The sequence below is a fragment of the Musa acuminata genome, chromosome BXJ2-7, assembly GCF_036884655.1.
Source record: "Musa acuminata AAA Group cultivar baxijiao chromosome BXJ2-7, Cavendish_Baxijiao_AAA, whole genome shotgun sequence".
In the NCBI taxonomy this organism is placed as follows: domain Eukaryota; kingdom Viridiplantae; phylum Streptophyta; class Magnoliopsida; order Zingiberales; family Musaceae; genus Musa; species Musa acuminata.
Window position 1 is genome coordinate 30,678,814 of NC_088344.1, and position 19,818 is coordinate 30,698,631.

Sequence of the window (19,818 nt, forward strand, 5' to 3'; positions counted from 1 at the left end):
GGGTTCAACGTTAAAAGAGAGGGATTGATGATCATGAGATTGACTCCTCGGTTGCTACCTTTCCATGGTGGATTTGTAAGAATGTTACTTGTCTGATTGACTTTGTTTTTCATTGCATTATGGTTGATTTGCTTCCTAACCCGCAAGTGAATAAAAGGGTTTCTCTTATAGCTCTCAGATGGGAAGATCCAACATGAGTTGGTATAAGCTCAACAGTGATCAATAAGGTAAGGGTGGTATTGACTTTTTGATCAGAGATACTAATGGTGGCTGTTGGATTGTAGGTTGCAATGTTACCGTTGACGGCAACAACAGCTACAGTTAGAGAGGGACTGTGCAATCTACAATCAAACACCAAATGTATCACAAGGCTAATCCAAATGAGCTGACTTGAGACTTCACAGACTAATCCCGACCCGCCCAAGCCCGTCCCATGGTCGGGTTGGGCTTGTGTGGGCTAAAGAGTGCAAATATAATTGCTCCAAATGCTTGTAGACAAATCGAGTCAAGTCTCAATTTGCAGCACAAAAGTGCAGTTAAGAACTTGGATGACGAGGGACAGTGCTTTGACTTGAAATCGACAGACGATTAATTGCAGCAACATTTTCTGAACCTTTTGGAGAAAGTTTTCTGCATGGTCAACGCTTTCACGAGTACTTGATGTAGGAAACATTTCGATGTATGTTAATGTAGAATTAGTAGGCTAACATTTCATTGGATGATACTTTAGATGATGTTAAAAGAGCAGGCCATTTCACTGGATGATAAAGGCAAGCTTTCATGGGAAACTTATAGCTTAGGAGGAACCAGTTCTGTTATCCACCAAGGTGAAGAGCGATTAGTAATCGACAGCACTATCTCCACTGCCAGGAGCCTTTTATCTTAATCTGCCCACAGATGATCCTCGCTGCTTTTGGTTTAGGTAAAACTGTTAGAATAATTTTTTTCTTCCGTTTCTCATCAATATATTAATTTATTATCAAAATATAAATATTAATCGGAGCAACATAAATAGTAGAACAATAAATCAGTGAGACATTAATTTTTTTATGTAAAAAATCTAATACAAAAAAATCATAGAACCATACTCCACCACAAACTTCCACTATCACCGATAATGATAACATGTTTATCACCGATAATGATAACATGTTTACAATAAGTTTTAATAACTAAATGATCATAATACCATCAAAAATATTAACATATATTCATTTCATGAAAAGAAAATTTTAAATCTCATAAAATGAATATAACATGAAAGTACTTTAGAGAGGATAAACTGTAGATCGGTACCATTAAGATTATAGAAATTGTTGCAAGAATTCTTTATATAAAATTTGAGTCAAATCTAATAAAATTTAGTCGCTTGATTATATAGCAAAATCCTCAAAAATTTTAATTTTTTTTTCTCCTTTTCTCTCTCATTGTGCACGTCTCTTCCTTTTTTTTTTCCTTTTTTTTAATAAATAAGATTTAGTTTTACTGTCGAAATCATCTAATCCTTGGACCCAACAATTTTCTCTCTCCAGCTCACTGTACTAAACCCGCTCTTCGTCTACATGCTTCAAGCTTCTTCTTAGACAAAGACTTTATCTATATATGATACATTCTCATCGATATGTATCTTTTCTAAGTATAATTTTTTCATCTCAAGCATATCACAAATCTACCAGTGACAACATCAATATGCTTGGATCTGATATGTTGAATTCTTTCTTCTTTTCTCTCTCACTGTGCACGTCTCTACCTTTTTTTTTAATAAATAAGATTTAGGTTTACTGTTGAAATCATATAGTCCAAGCCTACATATGGGCAGGACCCAACAATTCTCTCCCTCTAACTCATATGGTGGGTTGTACTAAGCCCGCTCTTCGTCTACATGCTTCAAGCTTCTTCTTAGGTAAAGACTTTATCAACATATCTGATTCATTTTCATTGATATACATATTTTCCAAGTGCAATTCTTTCATTTCAAGCACATCACGAATCCAGTAACATTTAACATCAATATATTTAGATCTAGAATAGTATGTTGAATTTTTGGAAAGATGAATGACATTCTGATAAATAATATATCCTTCCTGTTTTAAGCCCAATTCCTATAAAAATTTTTCATCCACAAAATTTCCTTGCAGGCTTCAGTAATTGCTATATATTCTGCTTCTGTGATTATTAGAGCAACACAATTCTATAACTTAAACTGCCAAGAGACTACTCCCCCTGTAAATGTCATTAAGAATCCTGAAGTGGACTTCTTGAAATCAATATCACCTGTCATGTTTGTATATGTGTACCCTTCTAGCATAGGTTCATCACTGCCAAAATATAAACATAATCTGGAAGTGCCTTTTAGAAATCTTAATATCAATTTTACTGCTGTCCAATGTTCCTTACTAGGATTAGAGAGAAATCGATTGACAACTCCAACTGCATGAGCTATATCTAACCTAGTATAAATTATAGCATACATCAAACTATCTATTGCAGATGAGTAAAGTGCTCTGGATATTTTTTTTTTTTTCTTACTTGTAGGACATTGTTTTGAACTAAGCTTGAAATGACCGGCAAGTTGAGAACAAACTGCTTTGGCTTTACTCATTAAGTTTGAAATGACCCGCAAGTAGAGAACAAACAGCTTTGACTTTACTCATGTTGCATCTTTCAAGAACATTTTCAATGTAAGTCTCCTGAGATAGTCAAATCTTCATTTTCCTCCTATAATGAAGAATCTTCATATCAAGTCTTTCATAGCAAAAGACTTACTTAGCTCTCTTTTAAGTTTTTCAATTTTACCAGTATCATGGCCAACAATCAATATATCATCAACATATAGCAGGAGAATAATGAAATCATTATCTAAAAACTTCTTTGTAAATACACATTGATCAGATATGGTTCTACTATATACTTGACTCATCATAAAGGAATTAAATTTCTTATATCATTATCCAAGTGATTGTTTAAGTTTATATAAGCTTTTCCTAAGCTTGCACACTAGATTTTCTTTTCTCTTGACTTCGAAACATTATGGTTGTTTCACATAAATTTTTTCTTCTAAGTCATCGTAAAGAATTGATGTTTTCATATCAAGTTGCTCAACTTCTAAATTTAAGCGGGTAGCCAAACCAATAACAACTCGGATTGAGGGTATTTTCATCATAGAAAAAAATATTTCTTCAAAGTCAATACCTTTCTTCTGACTGAATCCTTTCACAACTAGTCGTGTCTTGTATCTTTGTTGTGAGTTATTATTTTTGGTCTTCAATTTGTAAATACATTTATTTTTGAAAATTTTTTTTCTCTTTAGACAACTTTACCAAGTTATAGGTGTGGTTCTTAAGTAAGGATCTCATTTCTTTTTGTATGGCTTTAACCCACTCATTCTTATGCTCATGTAGAATAGCTTCTTAGTAAGTTTTTGACTCTCCCCCATCAATAAGCATAACATACTCATGTGGAGAATATCTAGTAGATGGTTGTCACTCTTTTATGGATCTTCTCAATGGAATTACAGTTGGTGATGGAGGTGCTTATTCAGTTAGTTCAACATCATCAACTGTAAGAGTATCATCACTGGCATTCTCATGATAATCTTCTTGTTCATCTCCCCCATGATCATAATAAACTATAGGTGAAAGAACTGGACCCAAACTCTAATAAATATAAACAGAGATTTTTGACTTCTCAATATTATTATCATTATTAAATAATTAGTTTTTTAAGAAACATAACATCTTTGCTTCTAATAATCTTTTTATTCACTGGATCCCATAATCTGTACCCAAACTCTTCATGACTATATCTTTAGAAGATACTTGTTTTTGCCTTATTATCAAACTTGAACCTCTCATCTTTGAGAATATGAATAAATACTTTATACCTAAAGACTCTCAAGTGATTATAAGATATATATTTTCTTTTTCATACTTTCTCTGGAACATCACCTTTCGGAGGAATTGATGTAGACAGATTTATCAGGTCAACTATAATTCTTATAGCCTCCGTCCAAACTGACTTAGGTAACTTAGCATGAGAAAGCATATACCTAATCATTTCTTTAATGGTTCTGTTCATCCTTTCTGCCATACTATTCTACCAAGGAGTTTTAGGAATTATTTTCTCAAGACTAATACTATGGAACTTGTAATAATTCTTATTCTCAAAAGGACCCATATACTCGCCATCATTATATGCTCGAACACACTTTAGCTTTTTGCCAATTTCTCTTTCAACACTGATATAAAACTTTTTGAAAACGTCGAGTACATGGTCTTTATATTTCAAAACGAAAACCCAAACTTTTCTAGAATGATCATTAATAAAAGTAACAAAATAAATAGCACCTCTATGAGTTCTAGTTTGCATAGTACAAACATTAGTATAAATCAAATCAATAACATTTGATCTTTTAGATGATAAATACGTATGAAAGGTAAATCTATGTGCTTTTTGCAGCTAAGCAATGATCACAATATTTAAGAGAAGTACCTTGCAACTTTAGTAAGAACTACTTTCTAGCAAGAGTTTAAGTCCCTTTTCGCTGATATGACCAAGTCTCTTATGCTAAAGACCTATACTTTCACCCTTCTAAATTGCATTAATCTCTCCTTTATGTAGTTTAGCTTCTATGACATAAAAGAGTTAAGTTTCTTTTCTCTCGCCATAATTAGAGAATCTTTAGTAAGTTTCCATTTGCTTTCACCAAAATAGCATGTAAATCCTTCATCATCAAATATGTCTGTAAATATCAAGTTAAGACAAATATCTTGAACATGTCTGATATATTTGAGTATCAATTTGCTCCAAATACTGGTCTCTAAGCAAATATCTCTAATACCCACAATCTTATATGTACAATTGTTTCCATTACCAAAATCACCAACAGTGTAAGATATGAAGAAATCACCATGAGAAGTAACATGAAATAAAGCACTAGAGTCAATTACCTAGTTATTGTCCTGAGCTACAAGACTAACATAATCATTATCACAAATAATAATGATAGTGATTAGTAGCAATTGTATTGGTTTCTTTCTTATTTTTCTTCCTTTCATTCTGTTCTCGCTTCCAAAATATACACTCTTTCTTCATGTGATCTGACATGTTATAGTGGAAACATTTGATATTTCTTCTAGACTTGGATCTTCCTCTATAACCATATGAATTTCTACTATGACTACTTCCACATCTTTCTTAATTTTCAGTAACAAATGCACCAGAAGAAGATTCTCCATGTTCTTTTCTTCTGACATTTTCATTTAACAAACTATCTTTAATCATATCTATAGTTAAAGTCCTCTCGAGTTACAAATTGTTACCACATATATTTCCTAACTTTCTGGTAAAGAGTTGATAAGTAATAATCCTTGCATCTCATCATCTATATTCATTTTCATAGTAACCAGCTTGTTTGCAAGACTCTGAAATAGGCTTATGTACTCAACAATGTTATCATCATTTTTGTACTTCAAATTTACAAGTCTTATAAGGAGAGAAATTATATTTCTTACTGTTTTTTTCGTAAAAAAGGTTTTCTAATCTTTGTCGAACAATATCAGCTCTGGTTTCAACAGAAATATACTCATGCAAAATTTATATTCATCCATCTTCTAATATAGGCAATAGCTTTTCTATATTGAACTTATCATACCTCAACTTTAACAGTGGAAACTTTATCTTTAAATTTGATGGGCTTATATAAATCTTTGCAATAAAGCAAATCTTCCATCATGGAATAATTTGATGAGTTCAATTTAATCATACCATCTGATTATTCCATTTTAATCATACAAGAAAAACTAGCACCAAATAACATATTGCTCTAATACCACTTGTTGGGAAAAACTGTTATAACGGAATAATTCTTTTATCTTTTTGTGTATCAAAATGAGTTTCTCATCAAAATACCAACTTGTTATTAAAATATAAATATTAACTAAAGCAGCATAACAAGTAGAACAATAAATCAATCACAAAGTGAGACACCGAATTTGTATGTGAAAAACCCAATACGAAAAAAATCACGGGACCGTAGTCCACCTCAAACTTCCACTGTAACCAATAATAATAACTGGTTAACCAAAGAATCATAGTAATATCAAGAATACATATCTTGATTCAACATTAACATATCATCGTCATCATCAAATATGGATTTCATAAAAAAAAAAATCTCACAAAGTAGATATAATAGGAAAACATCTTAGAAAGAAAAAAACTATAAATCGATACAGTTAAGATTATAAAATTTATTATAAAATTTTCTATATAAAATTTGAATCAAAACTAACAAAGTTTAGCCATTTCATCGTCCTCTAAAATCCTTAATTTTTTTTTCTCCTTTTATCTTATCTCTCTTCGTTTCTTTCTCACGCCGTCAGTATTGACTTCATAGACGCCTTCGCTGTGCACGTTTTTTTTTTCTTTTCAATTTTTTTAACAAATAAAATTTAAACTTACTATCCAAATCATCTGGTCCAAGCCCATATATGGGCTGGACCCAACATTTTGATCTTAGAACTCATCTTTTATGAGCTTCCTTTTCCTGCTGCAAATGTCTTTGTCTATAGAAGAGCAAAACGCAGCGCATGAAAAGGGTGGCAAACCATGTGTGCGTCTCTCGGGTTTGAGGTTAACCCAAGTCACAGAAATGCTTGATGAGGCTTGGCATGAACAAAACCATTGCTTTATCTATCCTCATTCGTCTGCTTTAGCTTTTCTTATGTGTTCTGTAGCTACGGCGATAATGGAGGTGTGTTTGCAGATCTCATTACTCTAAAATTGTGCATCGTTGGACGCCCACAGGAAGTCTTAACGAGGCTAGGAATGTCCAAATATGAAGTCTTGCTTAAAAACCACGTTGCACATGAACTTTAGCTTTGCTTTGCAGCTATATAATATCGAGAGGAGCTAAATCTTTCTTTAATGTGACTTATTGGATACCCACTGGGTGCATGACATGTACATGACGCAGTCGTTGTGTCTATCTATAAAGAGATAGACACACTTCCCATGTGAACATAGCTTGCCACTAATTAATCAGCATGGCCAGTCTAAGATAAGAAGATGAATTATCATCTAAATTAGTATGACATGTACGGGTTAATCAATTTCGTTTAGTATTGAAATCTAAAATAAAATAATAATATATTTAAATTTATAAATATAACTTTTGATATTATTCTAAAATTCTTTATCTAATTTACGAATGTACCGTCGTTAAAGTTATGATGACAATGATTTGTAAGAAAAATTAGATTTACTATCTCCTTTTTTTTTCTATCTTTTATAAGATCATTATGAATGATGAATTTAGAGACAAAAGAAATATGAAAAAAGATTTATAATATCTCATTGACTAATTCATATGAGTAATGAGAGATGAGACAAGATATGTAATATTTTAATAATATCACATATCAACACATCAATATATTCGTATATTTATATATCATAATTAATTTTTTTTATTAGTCGATAACTATAATTATAATCTAATAATATTCATAATATATCTTACCTAACTATATAAAGCTACATAATCTAACAGCCTTCCACTTAGTCAAGTAATTAGTAAGATATATTCAAAATAAAAAAATAAAAAATAAAAATTATAAAACTATAATTTTACCCAATTGGATTTTAAATTTTAAAAATCATTCATATACACATGAATAAAAAAATAGATTAAGAAGTCTAATAAATACAATAATACTCTATATTAAGTCTAACTAGTAATACGAGTCATAACAGTTGTATATCATTAATATCATATTTCCTTTAATATACCACAACAACATTATTATCCCTTATTAATGTAGTTCAAAATGACCTCATAATTTGTATTGTCAAATTAATCCCACTATCACATTCAATATGTACATAATATGAATAGGATAATAAAAATAAATAATTTTTTAAGTACATAAATAAGAACATCAATAATTATGTTCACTCATATATCATCATATCTTTTATGAATTATTTACGAACTCAATTATAGAAATATATTATTTCAAATAATTTAGATTGTAAATCATAATTGAATGAATCAACAATTAAATTAGATTGCTATAATTTAGATTATAGTAAAACTTAAATTATTAATTAACATTAGTTATTTCTGATTTCTAATTAAGTTATTTAACGAGGCTTGGAATGTCCAACTATGAGGTCTTGCTTAAAAACAAATGTTGGGGATGAACTTTAGCTTTGCTTTGCAGCTATATATAATATCGAGAGGATCTAAATCTTTCTTTAATGTGACTTACCGATACCCACTCGATGCATGAACATCTACACGATGCAGTCGTTGTGTCTATCTATAAAGAGATAGACACTTCCCGATGCGAACAGAGTTGCCACTAATTAATTATCACGACCAGTCTAACAAGTTAAACAATCATCTAAATTCGTATGACATGTACGGGTTAATCAACGTCGTCAGCATACCTAAAATCTAACTTCCATGTTAGGGACATAGCTGCTGCCTCTATGGTGACGGAAGGGGCCATGGGGAGAACATTGACTCTTTACATGCACAGGCCGCCGCTTACCTGTTCTCTTAAATCCGAGACGGTGCCATGGCCTGCGCGAGAGAGCCTCGATGGGGAACTTACCACCAATGCCAAGTCTCAGCACTATCCGATCTATCTATCTTCTTCCTATCGTGGTGGATGCAGGAGATCATGTAGCGTAAAAAATGACATGGTGCTCGAGCAGTTCAGCGGGCGACCCCGCAACAGGCGATGAGTGCGCGTCCGTTAAAATTGTGAGTGAGTGCGGCAATCTAAGAAGGCAAGCGGAGCACTGAGACTATTGTGACAGTGAAAAGGAGAGGAAAGTTCGGTCGAAAGCAACGAAAGAAGAGGATGGAGCTGTTTGATATCCAAACTTATTGGAGTCAGTTAAAATTGCTCCTCTTTTCGTATACTATTTCAGCACATTATCTTTGTTGTTTGGCACACAAATCTTTAGCGAATCTGAGTTAACCAAGCATCAACAATTCACTGAGTCCAACTAGAGTTTAACCGAGTTTCAATCCTGGGAAAAATCCAAGGTCGAGACGACTTGAAATCTTGATGAGCTTAGTTTCATGCAAGCTAAATGGCGTCCTAAAGAAGAATCGGTTTTGATTGGATGTGTACCACATTATGTAGGAAGGAGAAGTTTTTTATAGTAACAAATGGATTGAGAAAATGGTGGAATGAGTCATGACAGACAACGACAAGCAGAAAGCTAGAAAATGGTAGAGAGGAAAGTTGGCAAGCTTTAAATCAAGTTGAGCAGCACTTCACATTAAACTTTAAGCTACAGAAATATCATGGGATGGCACATGAGAAGCCTCAGATGCTGCTTAGTTGCTCCTTTACGAACCTTTAGGGTTTATCCACTCTTCATTGCATCTAAGGACATTGCTCTCTGATATAAAGTAATTCGAGTGATAGCTTAATTTAATCCTTGAAACAAAGCACTTCGGAGTCCACCAACTGCCCATTAACTTAAAGCAAGCTCGTTAGGAAGACACGTGCTCCTGTTATTGAATGAACAATCGATTCAGATTAGGTTCCCGCACAAGCCCTCAGCTTGTTTTGAAGTTGAAGGATCAGCAGCTGTAAACCAACTAAGCCGATGAGTTTCTTGCTGCTTGTCAGCTGGAGTTGTAGAGCTCAGCTCGCGTAAGCTTAGTTCTCATTCGGTCATTTAGCTTTCCTAGAGTTGGTTTTTCTCGGTTCTACATATTGGAGGGTCAATATCATACATACTCTCTCAAGACACTAGTTTGTTCATCAGCCGAGAAGACAATCTTTTTAGGACCAAGAATTTTATTTTGCTCATGAAATCATTAGCTACTTGGTGATAGTGGGCATCTTAGCTTAAAGAGATGGGCCCCCTGATGCTTTCTACCTTCCCAGTTCAAAGCTAAGCATAATGAGAGGGGCTGACAACATGAATCAAATTCTCTCACATACATGGGGGAACTTGTCAACTAGTTGCTGCACTTGCTTTGCAACAATCAATGGCGTTTCACATTCCCGTCTCCTTTTGAGAGGTAGGCCAACCTGCCAAAGTTCTCATCGGACACCAATGAATCATATCCATCCACATACCTTTCCTTAAAAAACTATAAGAAGCATATCCAGTACATTGCAATTTGCCTTATGATACACTTGGTCACGCTCAGTAGCATGAAAAACCTGTGCTTGCGGCCTTCAGCGACTTACTGAAGGCGACTGGGCATTCAGAATGCTTGGCACATTATTTTTGCATCATATTCTTCTCATCTTCTGGTCCTCCTCAAAAAGCATGTCCCTCGAAGTCCTTAATACGACTCTCGTTGGAAGAAAACGGAAAAGGGATGTCTCGGTAGGAAGATCAGTGCCTGAGGGGTCTCAAGTGGACGGGGACGCCATACTTTGGCTTCAAGGTGAGGACGTTGATCGGCGCGTGCCGGTAATTATTGGAGATGGCGAAGCTGAAGCTGGAGAGAAGCATGGCCAGGATGATCTTAGCTTCCATCATGGCGTAGGCCTGCCCGACGCAGTTGCGAGGTCCGGAGGCGAACGGCAGGAAGTGGCGAGTCAGAGCAAAGGATCTACCGGCGAACCTCTCTGGGTTGAACTCATGCACATCCTCGCCCCAGATTGTCGCGTCGTGGTGGATCGCCAGCACCGGGATCCAAATGGACAGTCCCTTGGGAATGTGAAGGTCCCCCAGCCTTATATCCTCGAACGCCATCCTCGGTAGAAGGGTTGCAGGAGGGTACAGCCTCAATGACTCGTTAATGATCATAGTTAACTGCAAAGAACAAAGATCATGCAACGTAGTTATAAACAGAAAGCAGACGGGTATGCATCGTTGCGAGTCGTCATTGACACAGCTATAGTGGTCCTCTGGTCAAACCGTTGTGCGGCCACAAGTCCTCTGATCCCATATCAACGAATACTTTATGCTCTACGTGATGATTAAGGTGGAATTCATTGCAGTTAAATTCGGTGGCCGCAGCTACGTGATGATCATTATATGATTGGCCGGATCTCGTTATCATCATTATGAGTCATCGGATGGGCTTCATCTGATATTTTATATGTGAATTGCTTTTTCTTGGTCATGCCTGGATGTGGAATTGCTTACCAGTGTGAGCTTTGGGAGATGCTCCGATGAGGGTGGGTCGTCCCCACAAACTTGCGCAACCTCTGCACGCGCTCGCTCTTGCCATGTCGGGTTCGTGGCGAGGAGCATGACAGTCCATGTGAGGAGCAGCGCCGAGGTCTCGTGCCCCGCGAAGAAGAAGGTCTTGCACTCGTCCATCACCAGCGGGAGGCTGTAGCTAAATCCCTCCCTCTTCTTCTGGGCCTCGGACAGCAGCATACCCAGAAGGCCTCTACCGTACGATGAACTCCTCCCTATCTCGACGCCATCTTTGCTGCTCTGTATGATCTCCATCAGCAGCCTCTCCACTCTTACCTTCATCTGTTTGATCTCCCTCCGGAACCTACTGGGAAGGAACCTGCAACACAAAAAATTAGATGTGCAATCAGTCAATGTGCGGACAAGAACAAATCCAATAGAATTAACAATATGGTGATTCCACAACACGAAGAGGCCAGTTGTTCGAATCATGCAGGCCTCGAAATCTGTGCTCATGTCGAAAACCAACCGACAGCTGTGGACATGCCAGGGATGGAGGGAATATTAAGTAAGAAAAGAAGAAGATGATGAAAGAAGAAGAAGAAGAAGAAGAAGAAGAAGAAGAAGAAGAAGAAGAACATCGCACGTGAATGCGAAACCATTCATTCTTTGAATAAGTTGGTAATATCTGAGTCACCTGCTGCCTGGAATCCACAAGTAGCGGCTCGATAGAGCAGTGAGGCTCTGCAATCTCTCAAGAAGCTGGAAAATCTGCCTGCCTTTCTCGTAGCTGCTATCGAACTCGGTCCGGGATATTATATCTCCGGTAAGGCGAGTCAAGTAGCCTCCGATCTCCACCTCGTCGTCGCCGGTCGCGATGGCATCATGCATGGATTTGATCATTGTCTTCGTGCAGGTCACCATGTAACCGGCATGGCTCTGGGTGATGACATTATAGTCAAGTAGCGGTAAGTCGAGTTGGTACAAAAAGAAGATTGACCCGTTCAAATAACGAAAACGAGATGACACACAGGGGATCGCGTACTTTCAATCTGTCTGCCATGAATGCCGGAGACACGATGCGGCGCTGGTGGAACCAGCTGTGGCCATTAGCCATCAACAAGCCCTGCCCTACGAAGTGATTGGATCCTTGCTGTTGGAGCCAAGACCTGCCGGTGATCTGCGCATATTTGGATGAGAGGAGCTCCTTGATCATGTTGGTCTCCGTCAAGCACAACCTCGGCTCGCTGCCGTACCAGTACATGAACCTCTTGCCTAAATCAAGAAAAACTTCGGTTAGAGAAGATGCTGGTGAAACTTTGCGTGCATGAAATGAGTTCAAGCACAAAACAAAGAGAGCTACGCACCGTAGATTTTGGACCAGAGGACGTAATGGGGCATGAGGCGGCCGACGATGTCGTGACCTATCACCTCCATGTCATCGGAGGTAGTCTTCTTGACGAGGACGGCTATGTCTTTTAGATTTCCGACAAGGAAGCGTGGGTCGGGGCCGTGAACTCCTTGCTCCGCCATCGCTCTCCTGATGCGCTTGGGAGTCAAGTAGTAGCAAGAGATGGTGATCCATACTGCTCTCAGCAACAAGGACAGAACGACCGCGCCCGGTATCAGTATCATGAGCGCCATGAACACCATCTTCAAAGCCTTAAAGAGAGAAAGAGGGGATGCGGCCAAGGAGGTAGACGGGAGGTGTTATGGCCACTGAGACCGTCAGTGGTTCTCTTTATATAAACCCCCAGTGGTTGATTCCTTTAACTAGAAAATGCAATGTGTAGAAGAGTTGCATGCTTCAATGCAATTTGGCTAAAAGAGTAGAAGAGTTATCTGCAAGGATCCTCCTGCTGCAAGCCACTTAAAATGCTTGAGGAATAAGAAGCAGGAGTAAAAATTCAATAAAGAAGTGAAAAAGATCTTGAGAATTTTCAAAAGATAAGTTATGACCATGGATTTTGATACTCACTTTCATATTCTGTTCTTTGACAAAAACCAATTTGGTAAACAAAAGGGCCATGCTGAAAGCATCTGTGCTTCCACTCAAACCTCAAAAAGAAGTCTAAAAAAGAAGAAAACAATGTTAAGATAAGGAACATATTTAACTTAAATATTGTGTTCACTGCATGCAGTTGATTAGATATCCATGGAAAGGCTGATAGATGTATTCTTGGCACAGTTCATGTAAAGTGCCAATCACATCCATTAAGTAAAAAAAAAAAATTTAAAATTAAAAGGTGTTCTATGTGTACAGTTCACACCCACCTTCTCTTGTACTAGTCCTTACTAAATCTCTTCTCCCATCCAATTGATTTGGTCTTGCCCATGCCCAAGCCAGTCTAACAAACACTTCCCTTTTGTTTCTTAATCTGCTTTGGATGTGCATCTACACTTGAATTATTGGATCAAGGCTCAGTGGGCTTTCATACATGGCATATGGAACAGAAGTGGGAATGCTTTGGCATGCTATACTAAATGATGGCATGCCATTGTTCTAAATGTGATGGCATGCTTAGAAACTGCATTCCTTCCTCCCCTCCCTCTAAAAAGTCATGGCTTTTGCACATAAATACTCTTTACTGATTTATTTATCCTTCTTTTCCAAGGTGACCGGTAACAGCATTAGAATATCTTGCTTTGGACTATTAACTCATAGTTCCATGCATTTCTTTAAGTGATAAATGTAAGCATTTTGCTTTACTTGAGGAGGTGTTTACCTTTAATCAGCAGTTTTTTATTATAAACATTTGATGTGTGTAGATTATATCTCTATATAGAGATGTCAAAAATTCTACTTGGAATCCTGTGCAGGTTATGAGTTTCGTTATATTATAGAAAAAATAAAATTACATATTCATATTATAAATTATTTTTTAAAAATATATTTGTCACGAATGGATTAATTGATCGATTAATTTCGTTTGGTCTAATCCACTTATCAAAATGTTTAAACTAAAATTAATAATAGTATACTCATATCTTTATAAGTTAATCTTAATCTTTTTCACTTTCGATACGGGACTAATTTGAGGTGTTATAATATCAGTGTATTAATAACCTAACTTTTTTACATATTATATTATATATATTTTTTAAATATATATTATACAAAGATAAATTAATCTTTGAATTTTTTTTTTTGTATTAAATCTTGCATCCATTCAACCAACTAATATTGCAGCAATAACCTATAAAATTTATCAATAGTTTAGCACCAATAACTTATAAAATTAACATAGTTTCGCATTTTGGTGCTAAGGTTCGATTACAAATAAAAATTTCTTACTTATAAGGATAAAATCATAGATTTTGACTATCGCTATGCTTTGTATTGACAAAAGCCTCCGCGCTTTATTGTCTTACAAGACGCGTTAGTGCTTCACAGAAATGAACTTAATAATACATGGCTTATTAATTTTATGTACTTGGATCATTGTTGTTACTATAATCCTTCTTTAGCTTCGCTATAAGTCATTATGGCTTATAATACAACACAAAGAAATACCTGTTGCCTTAAAATTAAAATAAATAAATTTCAAAATAATTTAATATAAATCACGTCAACAATTACTTCTTATTATTATTGTTTTCCGGTAATTCTCAATGCGTTTTACCAATTTGGAAACACCCAATGGAATTGGTTCCATCCATATCTTTCTTAGGATGCGTCGTTATTCTGAACACCTATATCTGGTTTTTGAATTCTACGTAGAATATGTTCCTTCCAAGTGTTAATTTATTTTAGATTTTTAATATTCTTTGTGTTTTAGAGAGAATTTGGAACAATTTAATGGTGAGAGAGGTACGGAAGAATCAACCCATTGAAACATTCTTTTTCGCCATAAGAATATTTGGTCTAAATATTTAAAACAAAATCAAATTGGCATAGGTTAAAAAAATAATTATTTATGAAATAAAAGAAAATTTTGATAATTCATTATTTCACTCTTTTCAATAAACCAAAGTGTAAATCATACTATGAATACAATTGTTCAAATATAATCGTTATATTTTATTTATATTTATTTTTTTATAACAAAATAAATTATATTAAATAGCGTACAAAATGCTGACACGGCTACATTCAATTTCTTATAAATAGCAACATTTGAATCTATTTGTGGCTTTCCCATGACATCACCAGAGATTTTGTAAGAGCATATTGTATATATTTACACAAAACATTATCTTGACTCAATTTGTTTTGGATTTATTAGAGAAGCAATTTGATTTAATGTGCAATTTTTTGTAAGTGAGCACCGAGTCATGTCACAACTCGAATCACGATCGGCTCGTGTACATCACACTTTTGGACGCCCTTCCACACTCGTGGCTTAAGTGGCGTTGTTTTAGTGCTTCTATATTAGCATGTACCTCCGACGAACCAAGCAAAGCTCGATGGGGACCCAAAGGCACTTGGATAAAGAGGAGGAGGAGCCCATGCTGACAGAGGTCGGAGCAAAGGCGTCTTGCTCCGAAGAATGGGAAATCATGGGATGCCACCAAGCCAAGTCACTCTCACGGATGCTGACACCGCTAAAATAGGGCCAAGATCTACTCGACTCATTTGGTGAATGGCCTACGCGCAGACGTCGATGCAAATCCATCGTCTTGCTCAGCCACAGCATGGGCTCGACGTCGACATCGACGTCCCAAATCTTCTGTACACTCTGCCCTCCTCACCGAGTTCAAAGAATGCAAGATATCCGAACTTGCAATTCGTGTTCTCGGTGTGGCATCATGGAAGATGCTTGTGGCGAGACCAGTGGGATATTCCAACTCCACTGGCTGTTGGATTCCTCATAGTTAAGTTAATTTGCAGTTCGTTTTCGGATTAAATTTTGATAGCAATGCTGTTGATGCTCTCTAACATGCAATTTAAAAAAATTAAAAGTTCGACGGATTAAAGATAAATATAGAATGATAATTTTATATTTATTATGTATTTTGATCCTCAATCAATCTATATGATTTGAGAATTAATCACTATGATATATGTGCATGATTTGAGCATATAATTGAAAAAAATGTCTACCCCAAATCTGTATAAATTAAATTACCTTGAGATTATCATGATATTCTTTGTGGTATTAAAGCCTTCTTATTTTTAAGTAAGATTTCCTCTTTCTCTTATTCTTCAACGGAGTTATCTTAGCATTGCTCGTTCCTCTATTTCCTATGTTGGGGAAGTGATTTCTTCCTCTTTTATTGTTTTAGGACATCAACGTCTACCACCATGGGCTTCTTCTAGCAAGCAAATCTATGCTCTACTTCACGAACAACAGATCACTCCAGAACAATGCTAGGGATCAAGCTTCATTTTCTCATCGAAAACTATTTCTTTGATTTACACACGCAACTATGACATCATCTTCTTTCTTGCTATTCTACTCTGATAAAAAAATTCTCTTACTCACCGATACCTCCTCTCAATTTGTGCCTTCCTTACTGATTTACAATCGTTACTGTTAAGAAATTAAAGTATATTTTTGGAATATCATAAATTAATATTTTTTATTTTAAATAAAATTAGATAGAATTATGTGGATAAATAATTCTTAGTTTAAAACGTTAAAATATATTTTGAAAGATTTCAAATTGATGTCTTATCTTTTAACTAAGGTTAAATAGAATTATAAATATTAGGAACTTTTATATTTTATATCTATAAATAGGTAATATATACATGTTTAAATCAATCCAAACCTGAAGTATTCAAGCTTATAAAGCTGAAGTCTAAGAGTCGTTCAAGATTGTTTTTCTTGTTGAGAAGTTTAATATAATTTTTATTTTTCGTCTTGATTTTTTTATTTTATTTGATTTGATCTTGCGCTAGTAGAACATTGTTACACTAAAGTGCTATGCTTGTATGTGATCCCACCTTTTCTTGCTACTTTGTAGCTACTACAACAGCAATAGCAACTTATGTCTACTGTCTACAACCAAAGATGAAGGCTAGTTGCACCAACTTTGTTTCAAATCATCTGATCTGCTACATCAGGCACGAAACAAAGTAGATAACGACTTCCTAAATTGTCTATGCTTATCATATCTGTTACATATTTGGTTGGATCTTATTAGAAGAAAGACATCAAAGGGGATTTCATCAGAATAGATTTGCTTGATCTAACACAGATATGATCTACTCTAGATCTGATTAGATATAATTAGTGTCATCCTCCATTTGCTACCTAGGATCAACAACCGTAATTGTCACAACACTAAATGTAGTGCAAGGAAGTCATCTTTTTTCAACAATAGCATTAACAACTTATGGTATCTCTTGTGATTACTTCTATAGTTCTTCTATAGTTCTAATCAGTCTCTTTCTTAGACAACACTTATTATTAACATATCTTTTTTCCTTAAGTTTTGATGTTTCGATTGTTATTTTATCTGAAAATAATAGTTTTTCATAATCTATCATGCTCATATCCACCAATTTTCTAGAATTTAGTGGGCTACATCGATAGATCTCTTCCTTCTCCACCCGAAAAGATTCAAATACCAAGAGAAATAAACTTAATGATAAATCCTGATCACATGTTATGATTATGTTAAGATCGTCTTTTTCTACAATCTATCCAAACTTCAATCATTAGCTCCATAGCATCATCGATTTCTTCTTATAACACTACAGTATAACTATGGTCAAAATTATAAATCACATTTATCAATCACTCTCGCACTCACATTCTAATTTTTCTATCGACTTTAATGAAAATCACTCAACAAGGGATTACTATTTTTTATTACATGCAAACTCTATAGGTTATTGTAATTGATTTAGCTTTAATGAGTCATGTTTTAAGTAATGAAGAAGTCATCGTTCACACTCTCAACTTAGGAAATGAATATAAAGAATTGATAGTTACTATTGATTCATGGATATTTTTTGAAGAACTACGTGACAAACTACTTAATCATGAAACTTATATGAAACAAGAAGAAAAAATGATAGGACTTGCAATCATAACTCTCTAAAAAAAAATCTAAAGGCAAAGAAAACTAAAACAATCAAAACAATAAGAAATTTAATAAAGACTTAAACAAGATGCATTATGGACATGTGGGTAACCCAATCATCATCCATCACTCTACTACCAACCTACTAATCATTGTGGCAATTTCAACCTAAAAAATAACTTCAACTACTACTATTACTAAGAAGCATGACACCCTAATAACTACTATAGTCAATAAAAAGTCGTCAATCAATTATGTGATAAGATTGGTCATAAAACCAATATGTGTCATTCCTAACTAAAGTCCAATGACATACCTAATTAGCCTCAAGCAAACATCATGACTAATCTAACTACTTATTCAACCAATTATATTATCGATTTAGGTGCTTCACATAATATCACCTTTAACTTGTAGAGTCTATCCACTTCAACTATGGTGGCAACAAAGACATTCTCATTAGTGATGATAATGGAATCCCTATCATTTACACTGGTTTTATGATACTTAATTTACACATGAATATTTTTATACTTGATGATATTTTATATGCATTTCATATCAAAAGGAACATTTTTTATATCTCTCAATTATGTAAATAAAATAACACTTCTATTGAGTTTTTTTATGACTTATTTCTTGTAAAAAATTTGAGCAATTGAGTATCCTTAGTTTGAGACAAGAATAAAGATAATATATACAAGTGGCTGGTAGCTCCATAAATCACCTAGCTAATCACTTTTGCTTCAATTGCTACTCTAATCGATATGTGACATCGTCGTCTTAGTCATCCATCATCCTCTATTCAATAATAACTAATTTTTCATAACTCTCTTCTAACTTTCAAATTAATAAGATTACTACTGCTTGCATCAATAATAAAAGTCATAGGCTATCTTTTATAACATCTTTTATATCCTACTTGAAGGCACTTAAAATTATTTATGTAAATATTTGGGGTCTTGCTTCAACTACTTCCTTTAATAATTTTAAATTTTTTATTATTTTCATAGATTACTTCACTAAATCTATATGGTTCTATCCTTTCAAACATAAATTTAAAGTTACCTTGTTTTTACTCATTTTACAAAGATGATCAAAAATTTCTTTCAATCTACTATTAAAATAGTTTATACTAATGGAGAGGTGAATATTAAGCTCTAACAGGTTATCCCTCATCATGTGATATATAATATCTCAAGTCACCATCATACACATCTCAACTAGTTGGCTCTCCCGAATGAAAGCACCGACTCATAATTGAAATTGGTCTCACCCTTCTACACTAAACCTCCATACCATTAACTTTTTGGTTAGTAGTATTATAAATTATGATCTACCTCATTAATCATATGCTCACCCTAATCTTATAACACAAGTCATAATTTGAAAAATTATTTTATAAAATTTTAAATCTTTAAAAACTCAAAGTATTTGATTATTTATGTTATCCCTTGCTACGTATCTATGCTTTACATAATTTAACATCAAGATTTATGTATTTTCATTAGGTACTCCCTTGAAAATAATATTTTTTGATATTTTAATCCTTAAACTTATAAGATCTTTGTATCACATAATATTATTTTTGTTTAGTCTATATTTTTCCTTCTCAAATCTTGCTCATTTAGTAATGTGAGCCACTACAATAATCATTCATTGCTGGGTTCAAATCATTATATATCAAACCCCCTTAAGCACACCTCTTAC

At 34.7% G+C, this 19,818-nt stretch overlaps 1 protein-coding gene across 1 annotated transcript; it reads right to left on the minus strand.

Annotated features, from left to right (window-relative positions):
* Nucleotides 1-10,107: 10,107 nt before the first annotated feature.
* Nucleotides 10,108-12,859, minus strand: LOC135616200 (cytokinin hydroxylase-like). Its single transcript, XM_065115391.1, has 5 exons — nt 12,501-12,859; nt 12,179-12,408; nt 11,831-12,072; nt 11,137-11,512; nt 10,108-10,800 (listed from the first exon to the last, which is right to left on the minus strand). Exons 1-5 carry the CDS (start codon nt 12,784-12,786, stop codon nt 10,378-10,380), a joined length of 1,557 nt encoding a protein of 518 aa, XP_064971463.1. The 5' UTR covers nt 12,787-12,859; the 3' UTR covers nt 10,108-10,377.
* Between the last annotated feature and the right edge of the window lie 6,959 nt (nt 12,860-19,818).